This window comes from Taudactylus pleione, unplaced genomic scaffold (assembly GCF_031769625.1).
Source record: "Taudactylus pleione unplaced genomic scaffold, aTauple2 ptg000126l, whole genome shotgun sequence".
Classification (NCBI taxonomy): Eukaryota; Metazoa; Chordata; class Amphibia; order Anura; family Myobatrachidae; genus Taudactylus; species Taudactylus pleione.
The window spans coordinates 2856912-2872296 of NW_028284528.1; the positions used below are offsets into that span (position 1 = coordinate 2856912).

Here is a 15385-nt window from a genome sequence, read left to right on the forward strand (position 1 = left end):
GTGTTTTTCAAATGACATAATTACACTCCTGTGCGGCATCAAATCCATTTAACCTCTGTATTGAGGTCCAGCTTTGTCCTCCAGACTGTGCCACTGTGCTCACAAGCTGACAATCTAACATGGACGAATAAAAGCACTTACACTATAAACATTCGTGTTGCACTCTTTCCAGCCGGCCTGTATTAGGATGAAGGTGTCCGTGCTGCAGTTCACAGAGCATTCAGGGCTCCCGAGGAACAGAGCCTGGCCGGTGACAGACATCATCCTCAGGAAGCTCTTGTCTATGGCGATTCCGATCTTCCCCATCTCACATGCCACCTTGCTGGCATCTCGCAGGGTCAGGCTGGGGGACAGCTTAGTACTTGCAGGTAGCAGAAAGGGTGTATTGGTGGCTTCTATGTGAAAGATAAACCATTGACTATTATTAATATAATATAAGCACAAATCGAGTCTCTCTGTTAACCCCACTAGCTGTCTCTTAGCCATCTCCTCAGATGAGACACCCTGCCTCTACACTCTTATATGACTGAGCCCTTGGCATATTCCAACCTATATAAACATTCGCTCACTCTAGGTCCCTGTGGGGGAGATGTATCAAGTTGTCCATAGCAACCAATCAGCTTTGAGGTAGCATTTATCAAGTCCAATCTATAAAATGATCAGCAGAAGCTGATTGGTTGCAATGGGTGACCTTCTCCACTGGTTCACGTCTCCACACTACTTGATACATCTCCCCCTGTGAATGAATATTGGACAGGACACTTCTTCTCCTGGCCCCGTCTCTGCTCCTCTCGTATGACAGTCACCGATCTGCTATGAAAGTTATTGCAGGGCAAGGTAGGGATGAGAATCAAAGGATGAAACATCGGAAATAATTGAGCTTAGCTTCCGAATGCCGATGTTTTTGCCATCGATGATGAGTTTGCAAACTTTGGGCCTGATTCAGCAAGGATCGCAGTTGCAAAGACGCACGCAGTGGGTCAATTAATTCGCATTGCGCATGCATCGCAGCGCGCGTGTGCAAACTAGAAATTGCAATGGTAAATGCGTTTGCAGAGGCTAAGCAGACCCAGAGCACTGCGGTTGACAGGAAGTGCCATTTGTGGGTGGTGACGTGACGGGGGGGGGGTGGTCAGGTGAACGATGGCGGTCCAGTGCGTTGGGACGGCGTTGCAGGGGCGTACATAAATTATCCACTGTAATACCATGCGCAGCCTGGGGCCTCATAGCAATTCCTGAGTGAGGTCTGACCTGCCTTAACTGTGCGTATGGGTGCAATGTTACTCGATGTTACCGATTATTTCGCTATGTTGCCCTAGTATACGGATGTGTGTAAGGGGAAGTGGGCGTCCTTATGGCAAACCACAAAAAGAATGTAAGTTACAGCCACCTGCGCCCCAGGACTGCTGCTTAGTCCACACTCAGGAGCACCAATCCTCTACAAATACCCAACAATTCATGAGTGGTCCAAAAAGCACAAAAGTCCTTAGCCTTGATATTTTCTCAGTTTTGACTCTTTTTGACCGGACAACCTCCGGTCTTTGGCATGCAAGCCGGACCTTGCTACAAAGAAAGGTGGAATTGCGCAATGGATCATCTGTAACGGATCCCTATGGTCACTTCCGGTAAATCCCGATGTTGGTTCCACCGCGAGTGTAGCAAGTTCCGGCTTGCGTGCCAAAGACCGGATGTTGTCTCTCTTCACTTCCGGAAGTCGTCAGCGGAACCATGCGGAGAAGAAAGATTATTAACACATCCGGATGTATGCTTAAGAATAGGCGCCAACGGGGATTCGGCAATATGAAGACATGGACTGGATAGATATGGGATTAATGTGTTTTATTGTGTATATTGTGCACTTTGGAGGAGTTGTTTCTTCTAAAGAGTGGAGAAGTGATGCAGGCATCGGTGCGACACTGGCGAGTCTACACAATGTTGTAAAGCCGGAATCATTTAAAGGGAAAACTCAGGTTGGTTTTTGCCTTATAAAGGATTTCTGAAAGGACCTCTCCACCATAAATGGTCGAATGGGTTCATGTCGGGTGAATGTGGTGGCCACACCATTTGTCTGAACACTCCAGAATGCTCCTCAAACCAATTCTGGACAACTTTGGACCGATGACATGGTGCATTATCCTGGTGGAATATTCTATCATCGTGGGGGTACATGAAGTCCACGAATGGCTGCAAATGGTCATCATGCAATGAATTGTCATGGTTACTGGTCAATGATGTGTTCAGGCGGACCCGCTGACCTAACCCATGCCACAAGAACACATCCAACACATTTTGGAGTCACCACTTGTGGCACAGTGCCTTGTTGACAATGGAGGTCCATGGCCTCAACACCCGAACCCTACCATCAGCCCGAACAACTGGTACAGTGACTCATCAGATCGCAGCACGTTGCCAGTCCTCCAGGGTCCAATCACACCCTCACACCTACCTTATTTCCACCTATACTACCCACACTAATAGACCCTCACACCCACCCTACTCCCACCTATAGTACCAACACTAATACCCACTTACACCTACCCTACTGCCATCTATACTACCCACACTAACATACCCTCATATTTACTCTACTCCCACCTATACTACCCACATTAATAGTGTCCAGCTGACTGAGTGACAAGAGACTTATCTTACCAACATGCATGTCTGGGCATATAGGTCCTGATTTAGAAGTGGCTCCCACCCACTATTAAATACTGTCCGAAGGTACTATCAATATACACCAGCAGAGACAAAGGCTCAGAAAGGAGCCCGTCCCTCCAGTGTGTTCGGAGTGAAGTTACTGCATTAGCGGCCTCTTACTCTCCTCTATCAGGACTCCTGTGAATGCTCGGCCTACTGACCACAAATGTGCAGCAGCCATTGCCAGGGAGGGTTCTGGAGACTACAGTAGACTAAAACCATCTTCAGATGGCACTAGCTCCCAAGCCAAACTCCGGACTGCTTTGCATCCCATAACTTGTTAGATCAGACAGCTTTACAGACCCTACAGAAATCTATGGGGGCTGCGACTGCTGTCAGAAATGGATGGACCGCGGAAGATATAGAGATATCTGCTGCGTTCCCTCCAAGGTACATTTGGGGGATACTTAATATTTGTTGGTATCCCCCGGAAACAGCTGTTTTTGATAATATCAACAAATATTGTTTCAAAATAGGTCCCTCTGCGTCCAAATTCATTCTGCGTCTCCCGGCGGTAACCATAGAGACTCATGTGCACTTAAAACAGATTTTTGACACTGCATCCCCTTATGAATCAAGCTTATAATGTGCAACATTCCTGGTTTTAAAAAATTGGGACCATTTAATCCACACAACCCACCCATCTGGACCCTACCCTTAAAGCAAATACCCAGATGCCTTATACTGCAAAAATACGGGAATGATCAGGGAAATACATACCGACATTGGGGATAGCAGACATTCCTGGGTAAGAACATGAAATGTTGATGGTCGTTGTGTGTTCTGTTGTCCCAGGGACCACTGGGCCGATGCCCTTATCTTTGGTGGATGAGTGAATTGTTTTGTGCTCGGTAGCAGAGTGGAGGGTGCTGCTGACCGTACTTGAAGTATTCTTCACACTAGTGCTGTGATCCGTTACATCATTTGTACTGAACATGATCTTGTGGGTGGTTGGGTGTAAGGGATCATGCACCGTGGTATTCTCTGGTGTACCGGGGGCTGCTGGTAATGTTACAGGTGTACTGAATACAGAACGGCTTGTACTGGGATCTGTGGATACAAGCGTAGCTGTTGTAACTTGATTTGCTAGAGATGCCGGTTCCGTGAGCGTCGTGTGTGTGTCTGTGGATGCTGCTGTTACAATTGTGGTTGCCGAGATGGTCGGGGGTGATGTATCAATAGGGCTTGTAGCAGATACGCCATTCCCGGAAATTGCGCTTGTCCAAGGTGGCCTTGATGGGCTAGTTACACCTGTGAAGAACACGTGAACTCCGGTAAGATTTAAATAATTGATTGAGAAGATATGAGATAATTTTAGCAAAAATATTTCACGACTGTGTAAAAAAAAAAAAGATTTATTTATTTTTTTCTTTTAAATCAATGTCACTAATAAATAATTAGATGATTTGTAATTCATTTCTTCTGCCCTCTGATGGTAAAATAATAAAATTCTTAACCTGCCTATTTGAAAGCTGGAAAATAAGCAATTACAATGCCTATCCTATACTTAACTGGAAGGTGCAGCTAATATATATCAGGTGAGTGTGAAGAGTTAGCAGTTGCTGCACTATGCAAAATTATTAACTCTCCGGGGTATATTTACTAAAGTGTGGGCTTTTAGAAGTGGAGTTGTTGCCCATAGCAACCAATCAGATTCTAGCTAATATCTTCTAGAACAGTGGTCAGGGAACAGGGGTAAATTACCCCACATTGGGTAAACATGAAATTCCTGGGCTAATGGACGGACAGCCGGGCATGCATATGAATAGAATGATTCATATGCATGCCCGGCTGTGCTGCAGGGAGGTTCTAAGCCGGACGCCCGTTGAGATGTTATTACCAGCGGGCGCCCGACTCCTTCCCTGCAGCGCCGCTTTAGCCGGAGGTTAGAGTTCTCTTCTGAACTCCAGCTTCCGCCTCTCTCCATGCGCACTATGGGAGAGACGTCATGGCATCTCTTCCATAGTTCCGAGGAGCAGCCGGGCGGCCAGGACGGCGGCGGATGCAGGAGCGGGGATTAAGGTAAGTGGTTTTTTGGGGGGACAAGCGGCACTACAGGGGCATTATATGGGGGCACTACTACAGGGGCATAACTATGTGGCACTACTACAGGGGCATTATATGGGGGCACTACTACAGGGGCATAACTATGGGGGCACTACTACAGGGGCATAACTATGGGGGCTACTACTACTATATGATTTCCTTCCTTTCAAATCAAGGGGGTAACGTCGGCGTATCTAAATATATTTTGGGGTAAAAAGTAAAAAAGTTCCCTGACCCCTGTTCTAGAAGGTGCTAGGTAAATGATAAGTAGAATCTGATTGGTTGCTATGGACAACAACTCCACTTCTAAAAAACCTGTACTTTAGTAAATAAACCCCTCAGTGTTATGGAGAAACTGATATGCTGTAATACTTTTAAACAGTGGCATCACTAAGGGGGTGCGGGTGGCACTGTACGACACCATCCGAGGGGGTGACATCAAAATAGCAGAGCTGCTCCGCTAATTTGTTGTCACCCCGTCAGATGGTGTCACCGAGCAGCCACACTGCAGAGAGAGGCAGGGGAGAGGCTGTGGGCTGCCCCCAGCAGCTGCCGGAGCGTTGGGTAAGCCCACTGTGTGCCGAGAATGGGGGGGCGTGACATGCGGTCACGCCCCTAAGTTTTGCACACATAAGGGGACGTGGCACCCTTGAGAGTGTGCGGATTCCTGCCACAATTGGATCCCTCCCAGAAGAAATGCAAATAAAAGCTTCTATTGGGTAAAGCCATCTATAGATAGCATTACCCACCATTTCCAAGCTCCAGCATGTATTCATTCAGGAGCTAGGTACATATGAGAAATGTGGTCAAACCGCCCCAATTTTTGCCCTTAGTACGTCCTACCATATGAGACATAAAATGGTCCATATAAGTGAATGTGATGGGTTATCTGTATGCGAGATTGCTAAAATCAGTCCTAAGCTGCATACACACGTAAATATTTTCTGTCCAGCCATGCAACTAGCTGATTGGTTGGCATGAAAATCTGGTAATGTATGGGAGTAACTGATGATCTGCAATTTGCTCCGAAATGGCAGAAAACAGATGAAAATGGTCGTCAGACAAGTTTGTTAAATGTTTGATCTAAACAATTTGTTCAAACTACAGATTTTATCCATTTTCCAGCGTTTGGGAGCAAATTGCTGATTGTCATTTGCTTTCATACATTACCAGATTTTCATTCCAACCAATCAACTAGTTGGATGGTTGGACAGAAAATCTTTACGTGTGTATGCAGCAGTAAGGCTATTTGGGAAGATGAAAGTGGCCAGCTGTGTACACTAGGTGGAAATTGTATCAACACAAAAAATATGTTTATTAAAGTAAAGTTTAATTGTTGAGTAGTTTGTGTTACCCAGGAGGAAAGTCGCCAAAAGTCAGGAAGTGTGATATTGCCACTTATACCAAGTAAGCTCCCATCCGCAAAATACAGCCTAGAACTGACTGGGTGTCTGCTTCAGGCCCCGCCTATTGCGAGTATGTATGACCAAGTGACACATAATTTGAAAGAGTTTTGTGATTTCTGCTGTCATTTATTTAATTAGACCTCATTTTCTGAGCTGACTTTGTGAAAAATAGCAATAAATAATTTACTGTATGGAATGCTATATGACCGGTATCTGATCTAATACTGTATTTCCAAATTCAATTCTCTGTTTTATATAGGGAAGGGTCCCCTCACCCTCACAGTTCCTCCCAGGTCTGCTGGGGTCTCTGTCGACATATGACGAGTGACATTCACAGGTGTAGGATTCATCCAGGTTCTTGCAGTCAGCATGCAGGTGACAGTCGTTATCTGTCGGGGACAGGCATTCGTTGAAATCTGCAACAAAATAACACAATTAATGAGGCAAGTCTACAGTAACACTATAATGTTATTCCTAATAATGTACTCTGATCATTCTAGTTGTGCGTCTTTCGCGGTTCAGATGAGTTGCTTAACATAATTGAAGAATCGTTGAAACTATACAGTATACATCATGGGAAAAGTAACTGATGTACTGTGTAGCTATATCTCACCGCCCCTCCCACAGCATAACCCTAACCCTCCCCCTAGTACCTAACCCTAACTCCTAGCCCTAAAGCTGCATACACACAGACGATTTTGAAAATGAACCATTTTAGTAAACAATTTTTGTAACTTTCCCTTAATGAAAATCGTTAAGTTGTTCAGTCAGAATGGACGATGACTAACAGACTACAAACGGGGACGTGCATGAACGATAATCGTTCATCGTTTAAGCTAAAAAATACAACAATATTTTTAAACGATTGAACGATAACGACGTCGTTATAGTTAAATCGCTCAAAAAATCATTGTGTGTGTACACACCTTAAAGCTGCCCATCCACTTAACGATGCGGGGGACGACACCATGATTACGATGCCGTTGTCTCCCGCGGGGTGAACTGCATACACTGAACGTTCAGACGTTCAGTGTATGCAGATCAATCATCCCCGAACATGGCAACCTGACGGCGGTTGTCAGGTTGACCATCATGTAAAAACGACCAGCGGGCGCGCGCATCGCTGGTCGTTTTTAACCTTTTACTGCCCGATTTGCGGGCGATTACCAAGCGATGGAGCAATAACGACCGCCGTTATCGCTCCATTGCTAGGTTTAATCGCCTAGTGAATGGGCAGCTTAACCCTCCCACTAGTGCCTAACCCTAAAGCTGCATACACACACAACGATTTTGTTACCAACGATTTTCTGAACGATTTTCTGTCAGATTATCTGTCAGATTTTTTAAAGTGTAATGAACTATTTTTTTGAGCTACAAACGATTTTTGCATATTCCCTTAATGAAAATGGTTGAGTTGGTCAGTCTGACTGAACTACAAACTACAAACGTGAACGCGCATGAACAATAATCATTCATCGTTTTAACTTAGAAAGTCAATGATTTTTTCAACGATTGAACGATAAACGATATCATTAATGATAATCATTCAAAAAATCGTTGTGTGTGTATGCACCTTTATACTCACTGTCGGGATTCTAGCTGCCGGAGTTCTGAGTACCGTCAATGTATGCGCTGGGTTGCCGACTACATTCCGTCTCGCCGACTACATCCCGTCTTACCTGCTGCTGGTGTAAGTATGGCCGACTTGCGTTTAACTCTGCAGCAGCCCCTGTATCCCTATATATTGAATCTATTGCAGTCGGCTAAAAGCCAGAGGGACCGTAGAGTAAGTCCCGGGCTGTGATTAAACTTACAAAAAAGAAACCTCTTACAAAGAGCTGTGCCCAGAACAACACAACCCCAGCTGCCATGTATCGTAGCGGAAAACATTGTAAAATAGTTGCCAGGGATACCCTGCTGCTGAGATAGTGCAGGTAGCAGCTCAGAATGGATTGATTTATAGATTATATCAATTATCTTTATTTGACATAGTTGGAATTTATATTGCATTTACATCCTGTCTACTCTTCAGCCTATGTGTAAATAGTAAATAAATACCTGTGATTGTAACAGATGTCAGATCAACTGTGAAGACCCCGCTCTGATTGAAGTCCGACAGTGACAGTTTTGTGAGGGTGACTGGGTTATTAGAGTCATTGACGATTATTTGGAAATTGACAATAATGCTCCCAGGTCTCAGTGACTGAACCTCGATCGTAATCCTCTCCGGCGGGATATCATTAGATAGCGACTGTTTTACCTTTAAAAGAAATGTAGAAAAACATCAAAATATATATATTTTTTTGGCATTATTATTATTATTATTATTATTATTATTATTATTATTATTATTATTATTATTATTATTATCATTTATTTATATGGCACCACAAGTGTTCCGCAGCGCCTTACATAGTACATAACCAAAAAAGTGACTTATAGTACAATACAGTACAATACAATACAGGACAAAGACATAGATAATATACATTGATACATTGGCGGCCATAACACCCAAATAAGCAACTGAGCATAAGCAACCAAGTGTTAGGTGCCCTGGTGGTGAGTAAGAAGTAGATGAAACTAAAGTAAGGAGAAGCACAAGAGGGTAGAGGGCCCTGCTCGTAAGAGCTTACATTCTCAAGGGGAGGGGCAGAGTATAGTCCCAATTTTAGAAAGGGCTGGTGGGTCGTGAGAAGACAAGGGGAGGCGTTGCCCATAGCAGCAAATCAGATTATACTGTAGCTAGCATGTTATAGAATGTACTAGATAAATGACAGCTAAAATTTGATTGGTTGCTATGGGAAACGCCTCCACTTGTCCTTTTTCAAAGAATTGATACAGATCTCCTACATTCTCTGGGTGGTATAAAATGTCCTAATTTACAGCCCAGTTACTTAACCAGTAGAGCGGTTTATTGATATCACATGAGATACAGGCGTACTCACTGTTTAACACACTTGTTGGATGGGGCAGAGCTTGAGCGCAGCGGGGTGTCATAGAGCTCACCAGCTGGTGAGTGTATGCAGGGACGGGGAGCGGTGCAGGATCACTCTGTAGGTAAGTGGAAGATGTAAGTCTCCAACTTTGGCGCTCTAGCACAGTGAGCAAGATGGCGCCTGCGCAGTAGTAGCCTCGGCGGCCATCTTGGTACAGGGAATGAAGCCTCCCTGAAGGAATAATATGGAGTCTGAGCAGTAGCGCTCTCTCCATCTTCAACACAAATGAGAAACTGGGGAATAGACAAACAACAGGCATGAAATGCTGCTAAAAGAAAGACAAAAGCTATTTTTTAGCCTCAAAAATGACGTTTTGGTTTAAAATAACCCTTTGGCACAATTTTTTTTTATGCCAAAAAAATCTATTTACAAAAAAAAGTTTTAGCAATGTAACCAAAGTTTACGTTTATTTGCTTTAAGAATAAAAGCAGCCTAAAAAAACAGCATATTTGGGGAACGCAAAAAGTGACTTCAGCAACCTGCTCCACTTTCGGGATACTCCATTCTTATACGCTACGCTCCGCCCTTGTAATAACCTCATGATACATAGTAAAGTTGTCACGCTATAGCTAAATATAAATTGCTTTGTTTTAATTAACCAATTTCGTAGGTGGGGAACACCTTTTGAGGATTTGAAATGCAAAACTGCAGTGAGGGTACTTACCTTCCAACTGCCCAGTAATCGGGACAATTCAGACCCAATCATGACAGCAGGACGGAGCCCCCAATTAGAGACTGTCCCGCTGAAACTGGGATGGTTGGAAGGTATAATAAAGGTGTTTGAGACTCTGGGGGGTAAATTTACTAAGAATCGAGTCTGATCGAGAGGCCAATCTCGGGTGATTTAAGGGTTGATTTTCATCTCGCAAATTTACTAAAGGCAAACTCGAGTGAGTTAGAGACAGATTTCTCTTTGCTCACTCGTAAAACTCAGGTGGGATTGCAAACTCGATTCAACTCGCCATCAGGCCAACTCGGAAGTACTTTTCACCTAAAAGATTAATCTCTCAAATTTACCAAGCATCAGGATGACAAGCTCGGGTGAGATGATAGCAAACTCTCTGCCAAACTGACTTTTCAAACTCTCAACCTCCTGAGCTGCGAGTTTGGCAGAAACATATTCAAATCATTGTGATTTGTGTATGTTTCTGCCTGTAAAAAGTTAAAATAGGGTTAATTTATTTTAAAAAAATTACGTAGGGTCCTCCCCCCAAAAGCATAACCAGCCCCAACCTTGTCAGCCACTCCTGGTTCCGAAAATTATGGGGAACAAAATGAGTAGGGTTCCACCATAATTTAAGAACCAGCACCAGGCTGCAGGGCCAATCCTGGTTTTAAATATAGGGGGAAAAAAATTGCATAGCGGTTCCTCTATATTTCAAACCAGCACCTGACCCAAACCGAACGGGGTGTAATGCCACAGCCAGGAGACCCTATTACCGGGTCTCTAGGGCCAAAACATTGTCACCCCAAGCCGGTCAGGCCAAAATGTAACCCTTCTTTTACAGGTTTTACACACAAGCAGCCTTCACATATCTCACTGATACTGTATGTGCAGGTTTCTAGCTCGGGAGAGATTTGCAGAGAGAAAACACTGCAATCTCGGGTGAGTAATCTCAACTTCACTTGCTACTCGGGGGAGATATCTCGATCTGCATCACCATCGGTAAACTCACTTTCAGCTAAACTCACTTCTTAGTAAATATGCAAGATGAAAAACAAGAAAATTACCTGAGATTCGGCAATGTAAATCGAGATTAAATAAAAACAAAACTCGACTAATCTCGATTCTTAGTAAATTTACCCCTGGGCGTCTAGCTAGCCACCCGTCATTACCACCCAGTAACGCTCATTGAAATTATCTTTCTGTGTCCAAATTTGTCCTGCACCTCCCAGCGGTAAATATCAGGGCTCATGCGCAGACTGAAAACACTGACAGCTTACAACCGAAATCGACACAGCGTCCACCTCTGAATAAGCCCCTCAATCTTTATATGACTACTGAATGCAGGGGTAACATAATCAATGTTCCATCTAAGCTGCGTGATCCAGAATTTAAAGGGGTAGATCCAATTAGCAACAGGACTTACCGCGCGGTGCTGCTAACGGGTTTAACACTGCAGTGCGATGAAGCCCCAGAGGGTGCACTTATTTGCAGATTTTTCCTCGCAGACGCTGAGGCTTACATTCACTCTATGTGGCTCATGGCGCGGTGTAGCGGCAATAATTGAATAGCTCAGGGCAGAGATGAAGACAGGCGGTAACTCCCACAGCTAATTGATTCTGGCCTATGGAGGTAAAAGCTTAGCCTAAAAGAAAACTCATGCAAAGCAGCATTGGGAATCCGCAGTTCAGGGAAACTCTGTACTAATATTTTTTGTACAGGGTCTACTTTAACCCTATAATTGTAAGGTTGTTATGTTTAAAAAGGAACAGTGATTGTAATAACCTTATCATATAAAGTACAGAGTATGTTGTCCCATATACCGTATATTACTTATGAAGTAAGCATAAGTCCTCCACATGATTCTTAACTGTATTTATTATAGTGAGAAACCCAACATTGAACAATCCTGCAATCAGTGTAATCCTCCCCAAAGTATCGACCCGCCCAATGTATAAAGTTTATTTTAATTTAATATAACATTGGTATTAGATTGATGGTGGTTATAATCTACCTCTGAAACAAATTTCTTGACAAACTCTGTATAATCTGTAGAATTGGGGTTCTGCAGAGACTCCGTCAGGTTCCAGTTTAGGATCTTGAGGGTTCCATTTAGTACTTTAGCATCTGTAAAGAGGTTTAAAATAGTTTCTGACATGGACAATAGAGAGAAATATACACAATAACTACAGTAATTGTGTTACACAAGATAATGACACACATAACACAGACAGTTATATACTGTACATGTATGTAACTTAGTTTCTATGGGGTCTATTCATAAAAAACATGAAGTGGCAAACGATAAACATCACTATATATCGCATCACATCGATGCGATATATAGGGGTAGATGTATGAAACGCCGAAGCGGCATTAGCGCACGTTATGATACCGCTTCTCCCCCATGTATTAATGGGGGGCTGGCTGGTAAATGACAGGGCGCTATGCGCCCCTGTTATTATCGATGTTGCTATGTACAAGACAGCAGCGCCAATGGGCAGGGCAATGTAAGAACGGTCAGTTCGCCTGAATGTTCTGCCAGCTGCAGCTGTCAATATTGAGAGCTGCAGCTTGGCGATGGCCTATCCCCACAGCAGGGACAGTGCTGTCCCTGCTGCGACGGCTGCCGGCTCCGGGGCTGCACGCGGGATCTTGCGATGCTTGCGAGATCCCGCACATGCTCAGTGGAGTTGGCCGACATATTGGGAGCCCGATGTGCCTGCATCTCACTGCGCATGCGCCTGCGTCCGAGAGAAGCAGGTCACATCAGACCTGCTGCAATGGACGCTGGGTAAAGGGGGCGGAGCCAGAGCTGGGTGCAGGGCAGACAGCAGGAAAGTATGCAGCTTTCCTGCTCTGTCTTCGTCTTGTGGTACAGATTACGCCATCCTCAGATGGCGAATCTGTACCATAGGAGAGGAAAGGATAGCTGAGCTTTCCATTCCTTTATGAATTGCACTCACCATACAAAGGTATGGTGATGCGATAAAGGCATAGTGGGGGGGTTCTGCTGCAGAAGTAATACACTTGCTCCATTAATAGCACAAAGCAGAGAAGAGCCCTGATATCAGCTAAATAGGGCTCTTCTCTGCTTCATGTACAGAGACATCTAACTTGGCAAGAGGAACACATGCCCCTGCATTATTACAGGAAAGAACAGTAGTACAGTATCTTTACCTGGGTTACACCAGGAGAGAACAGTAGTATATGTGCCTGGGTTACACCAGGAGAGAACAGTAGTATATGTACCTGGGTTACACCAGGAGAGAACAGTAGTATATGAGCCTGGGTTACACCAGGAGAGAACAGTAGTATGTGTACCTGGGTTACACCAGGAGAGAACAGTAGTGTATGTACCTGGGTTACACACCAGGAGAGAACAGTAGTGTATGTGCCTGGGTTACACCAGGAGAGAACAGTAGTATATGAGCCTGTGTTACACCAGGAGAGAACAGTAGTATATGAGCCTGGGTTACACCAGGAGAGAACAGTAGTATATGTACCTGGGTTACACCAGGAGAGAACAGTAGTGTATGTGCCTGGGTTACACCAGGAGAGAGCAGTAATATATGTGCCTGGGTTACACCAGGAGACAACAATAGTATATGTGCCTGGGTTACACCAGGAGAGAACAGTAGTATATGTGCCTGGGTTACACCAGGAGAGAACAGTAGTATATGTGCCTGGGTTACACCAGGAGAGAACAGTAGTATATGTGCCTGGGTTACACCAGGAGAGAACAGTAGTATATGAGCCTGGGTTACACCAGGAGAGAACAGTAGTATATGTGCCTGGGTTACACCAGGAGAGAACAGTAGTATATGTGCCTGGGTTACACCAGGAGAGAACAGTAGTATATGTGCCTGGGTTACACCAGGAGAGAACAGTAGTATATGTGCCTGGGTTACACCAGGAGAAAACAGTAGTATATGTGCCTGGGTTACACCAGGAGAGAACAGTAGTATATGTGCCTGGGTTACACCAGGAGAGAACAGTAGTATATGTGCCTGGGTTACACCAGGAGATAACAGTAGTATATGTGCCTGGGTTACACCAGGAGAGAACAGTAGTATATGTGCCTGGGTTACACCAGGAGAGAACAGTAGTATATGTGCCTGGGTTACACCAGGAGAGAACAGTAGTATATGTGCCTGGGTTACTCCAGGAGAGAACAGTAGTATATGTTCCTGGGTTACAGCGGGAGAGAACAGTAGTATATGTTCCTGGGTTACATCGGGAGAGAACAGTAGTATATGTGCCTGGGTTACACCAGGAGAGAACAGTAGTATATGTGCCTGGGTTACACCGGGAGAGAACAGTAGTATATGCGCCTGGGTTACACCGGGAGAGAACAGTAGTATATGCGCCTGGGTTACACCGGGAGAGAACAGTAGTATATGCGCCTGGGTTACACCGGGAGAGAACAGTAGTATATGCGCCTGGGTTACACCGGGAGAGAACAGTAGTATATGCGCCTGGGTTACACCAGGAGAGAACAGTAGTATATGTGCCTGGGTTACACCAGGAGAGAACAGTAGTATATGTGCCTGGGTTACGTCAGGGGAGAACAGTAGTATATGTGCCTGGGTTACACCAGGAGAGAACAGTAGTATATGTGCCTGGGTTACACCAGGAGAGAGCAGTAGTATAATGTGCCTGGGTTACACCAGGAGAGAACAGTAGTGTATGTGCCTGGGTTACACCAGGAGAGAACAGTAGTGTATGTGCCTGAGTTACACCAGGAGAAAACAGTAGTATATGTGCCTGGGTTACACCAGGAGAGAACAGTAGTATATGTGCCTGGGTTACACCAGGAGAGAACAGTAGTATATGTGCCTGGGTTACACCAGGAGAGAGCAGTAGTATAATGTGCCTGGGTTACACCAGGAGAGAACAGTAGTGTATGTGTCTGGGTTACACCAGGAGAGAACATTAGTATATGTGCCTGGGTTACACCGGGAGAGAACAGTAGTATATGTGCCTGGGTCACAGCAGGAGAGAACAGTAGTATGTGTTCCTGGGTCACAGCAGGAGAGAACAGTAGTATACGTGCCTGGGTTACACCAGGAGAGAACAGTAGTATGTGTTCCTGGGTCACAGCAGGATAGAACAGTAATATATGTGTCTGGGTTACACCAGGAGAGAACAGTAGTATATGGGCCTGGGTTACACCAGGAGAGAACAGTAGTATATGCGCCAGGGTTACACCAGGAGAGAACAGTAGTATATGTGCCTGGGTTACACCAGGAGAGAACAGTAGTATATGTGCCTGGGTTACACCAGGAGAGAGCAGTAGTATAATGTGCCTGGGTTACACCAGGAGAGAACAGTAGTATATGTGCCTGGGTTACACCAGGAGAGAACAGTAGTATATGTGCCTGAGTTACACCAGGAGAAAACAGTAGTATATGTGCCTGGGTTACACCAGGAGAGAACAGTAGTATATGTGCCTGGGTTACACCAGGAGAGAACAGTAGTATATGTGCCTGGGTTACACCAGGAGAGAACAGTAGTTTATGTGCCTGGGTTACACCAGGAGAAAACAGTAGTATATGTGCCTGGGTTAC

At 44.8% G+C, this 15385-nt stretch overlaps 1 protein-coding gene across 2 annotated transcripts in view; it reads right to left on the reverse strand.

The window, feature by feature from the left end:
- Positions 1-15385, reverse strand: part of UMODL1 (uromodulin like 1) — a 94751-nt gene that overhangs the window by 46304 nt on the left and 33062 nt on the right. For both annotated transcript variants that reach the window (XM_088472564.1, XM_088472565.1), the window contains exons 9-13: positions 11830-11942; positions 8211-8412; positions 6428-6568; positions 3421-3951; positions 142-395 (exon numbers count right to left, since the gene is read on the reverse strand). In XM_088472564.1, coding sequence (XP_088328690.1) covers positions 142-395; positions 3421-3951; positions 6428-6568; positions 8211-8412; positions 11830-11942 — 1241 coding nt within the window. The remainder of the gene's footprint in view (positions 1-141; positions 396-3420; positions 3952-6427; positions 6569-8210; positions 8413-11829; positions 11943-15385) is intronic.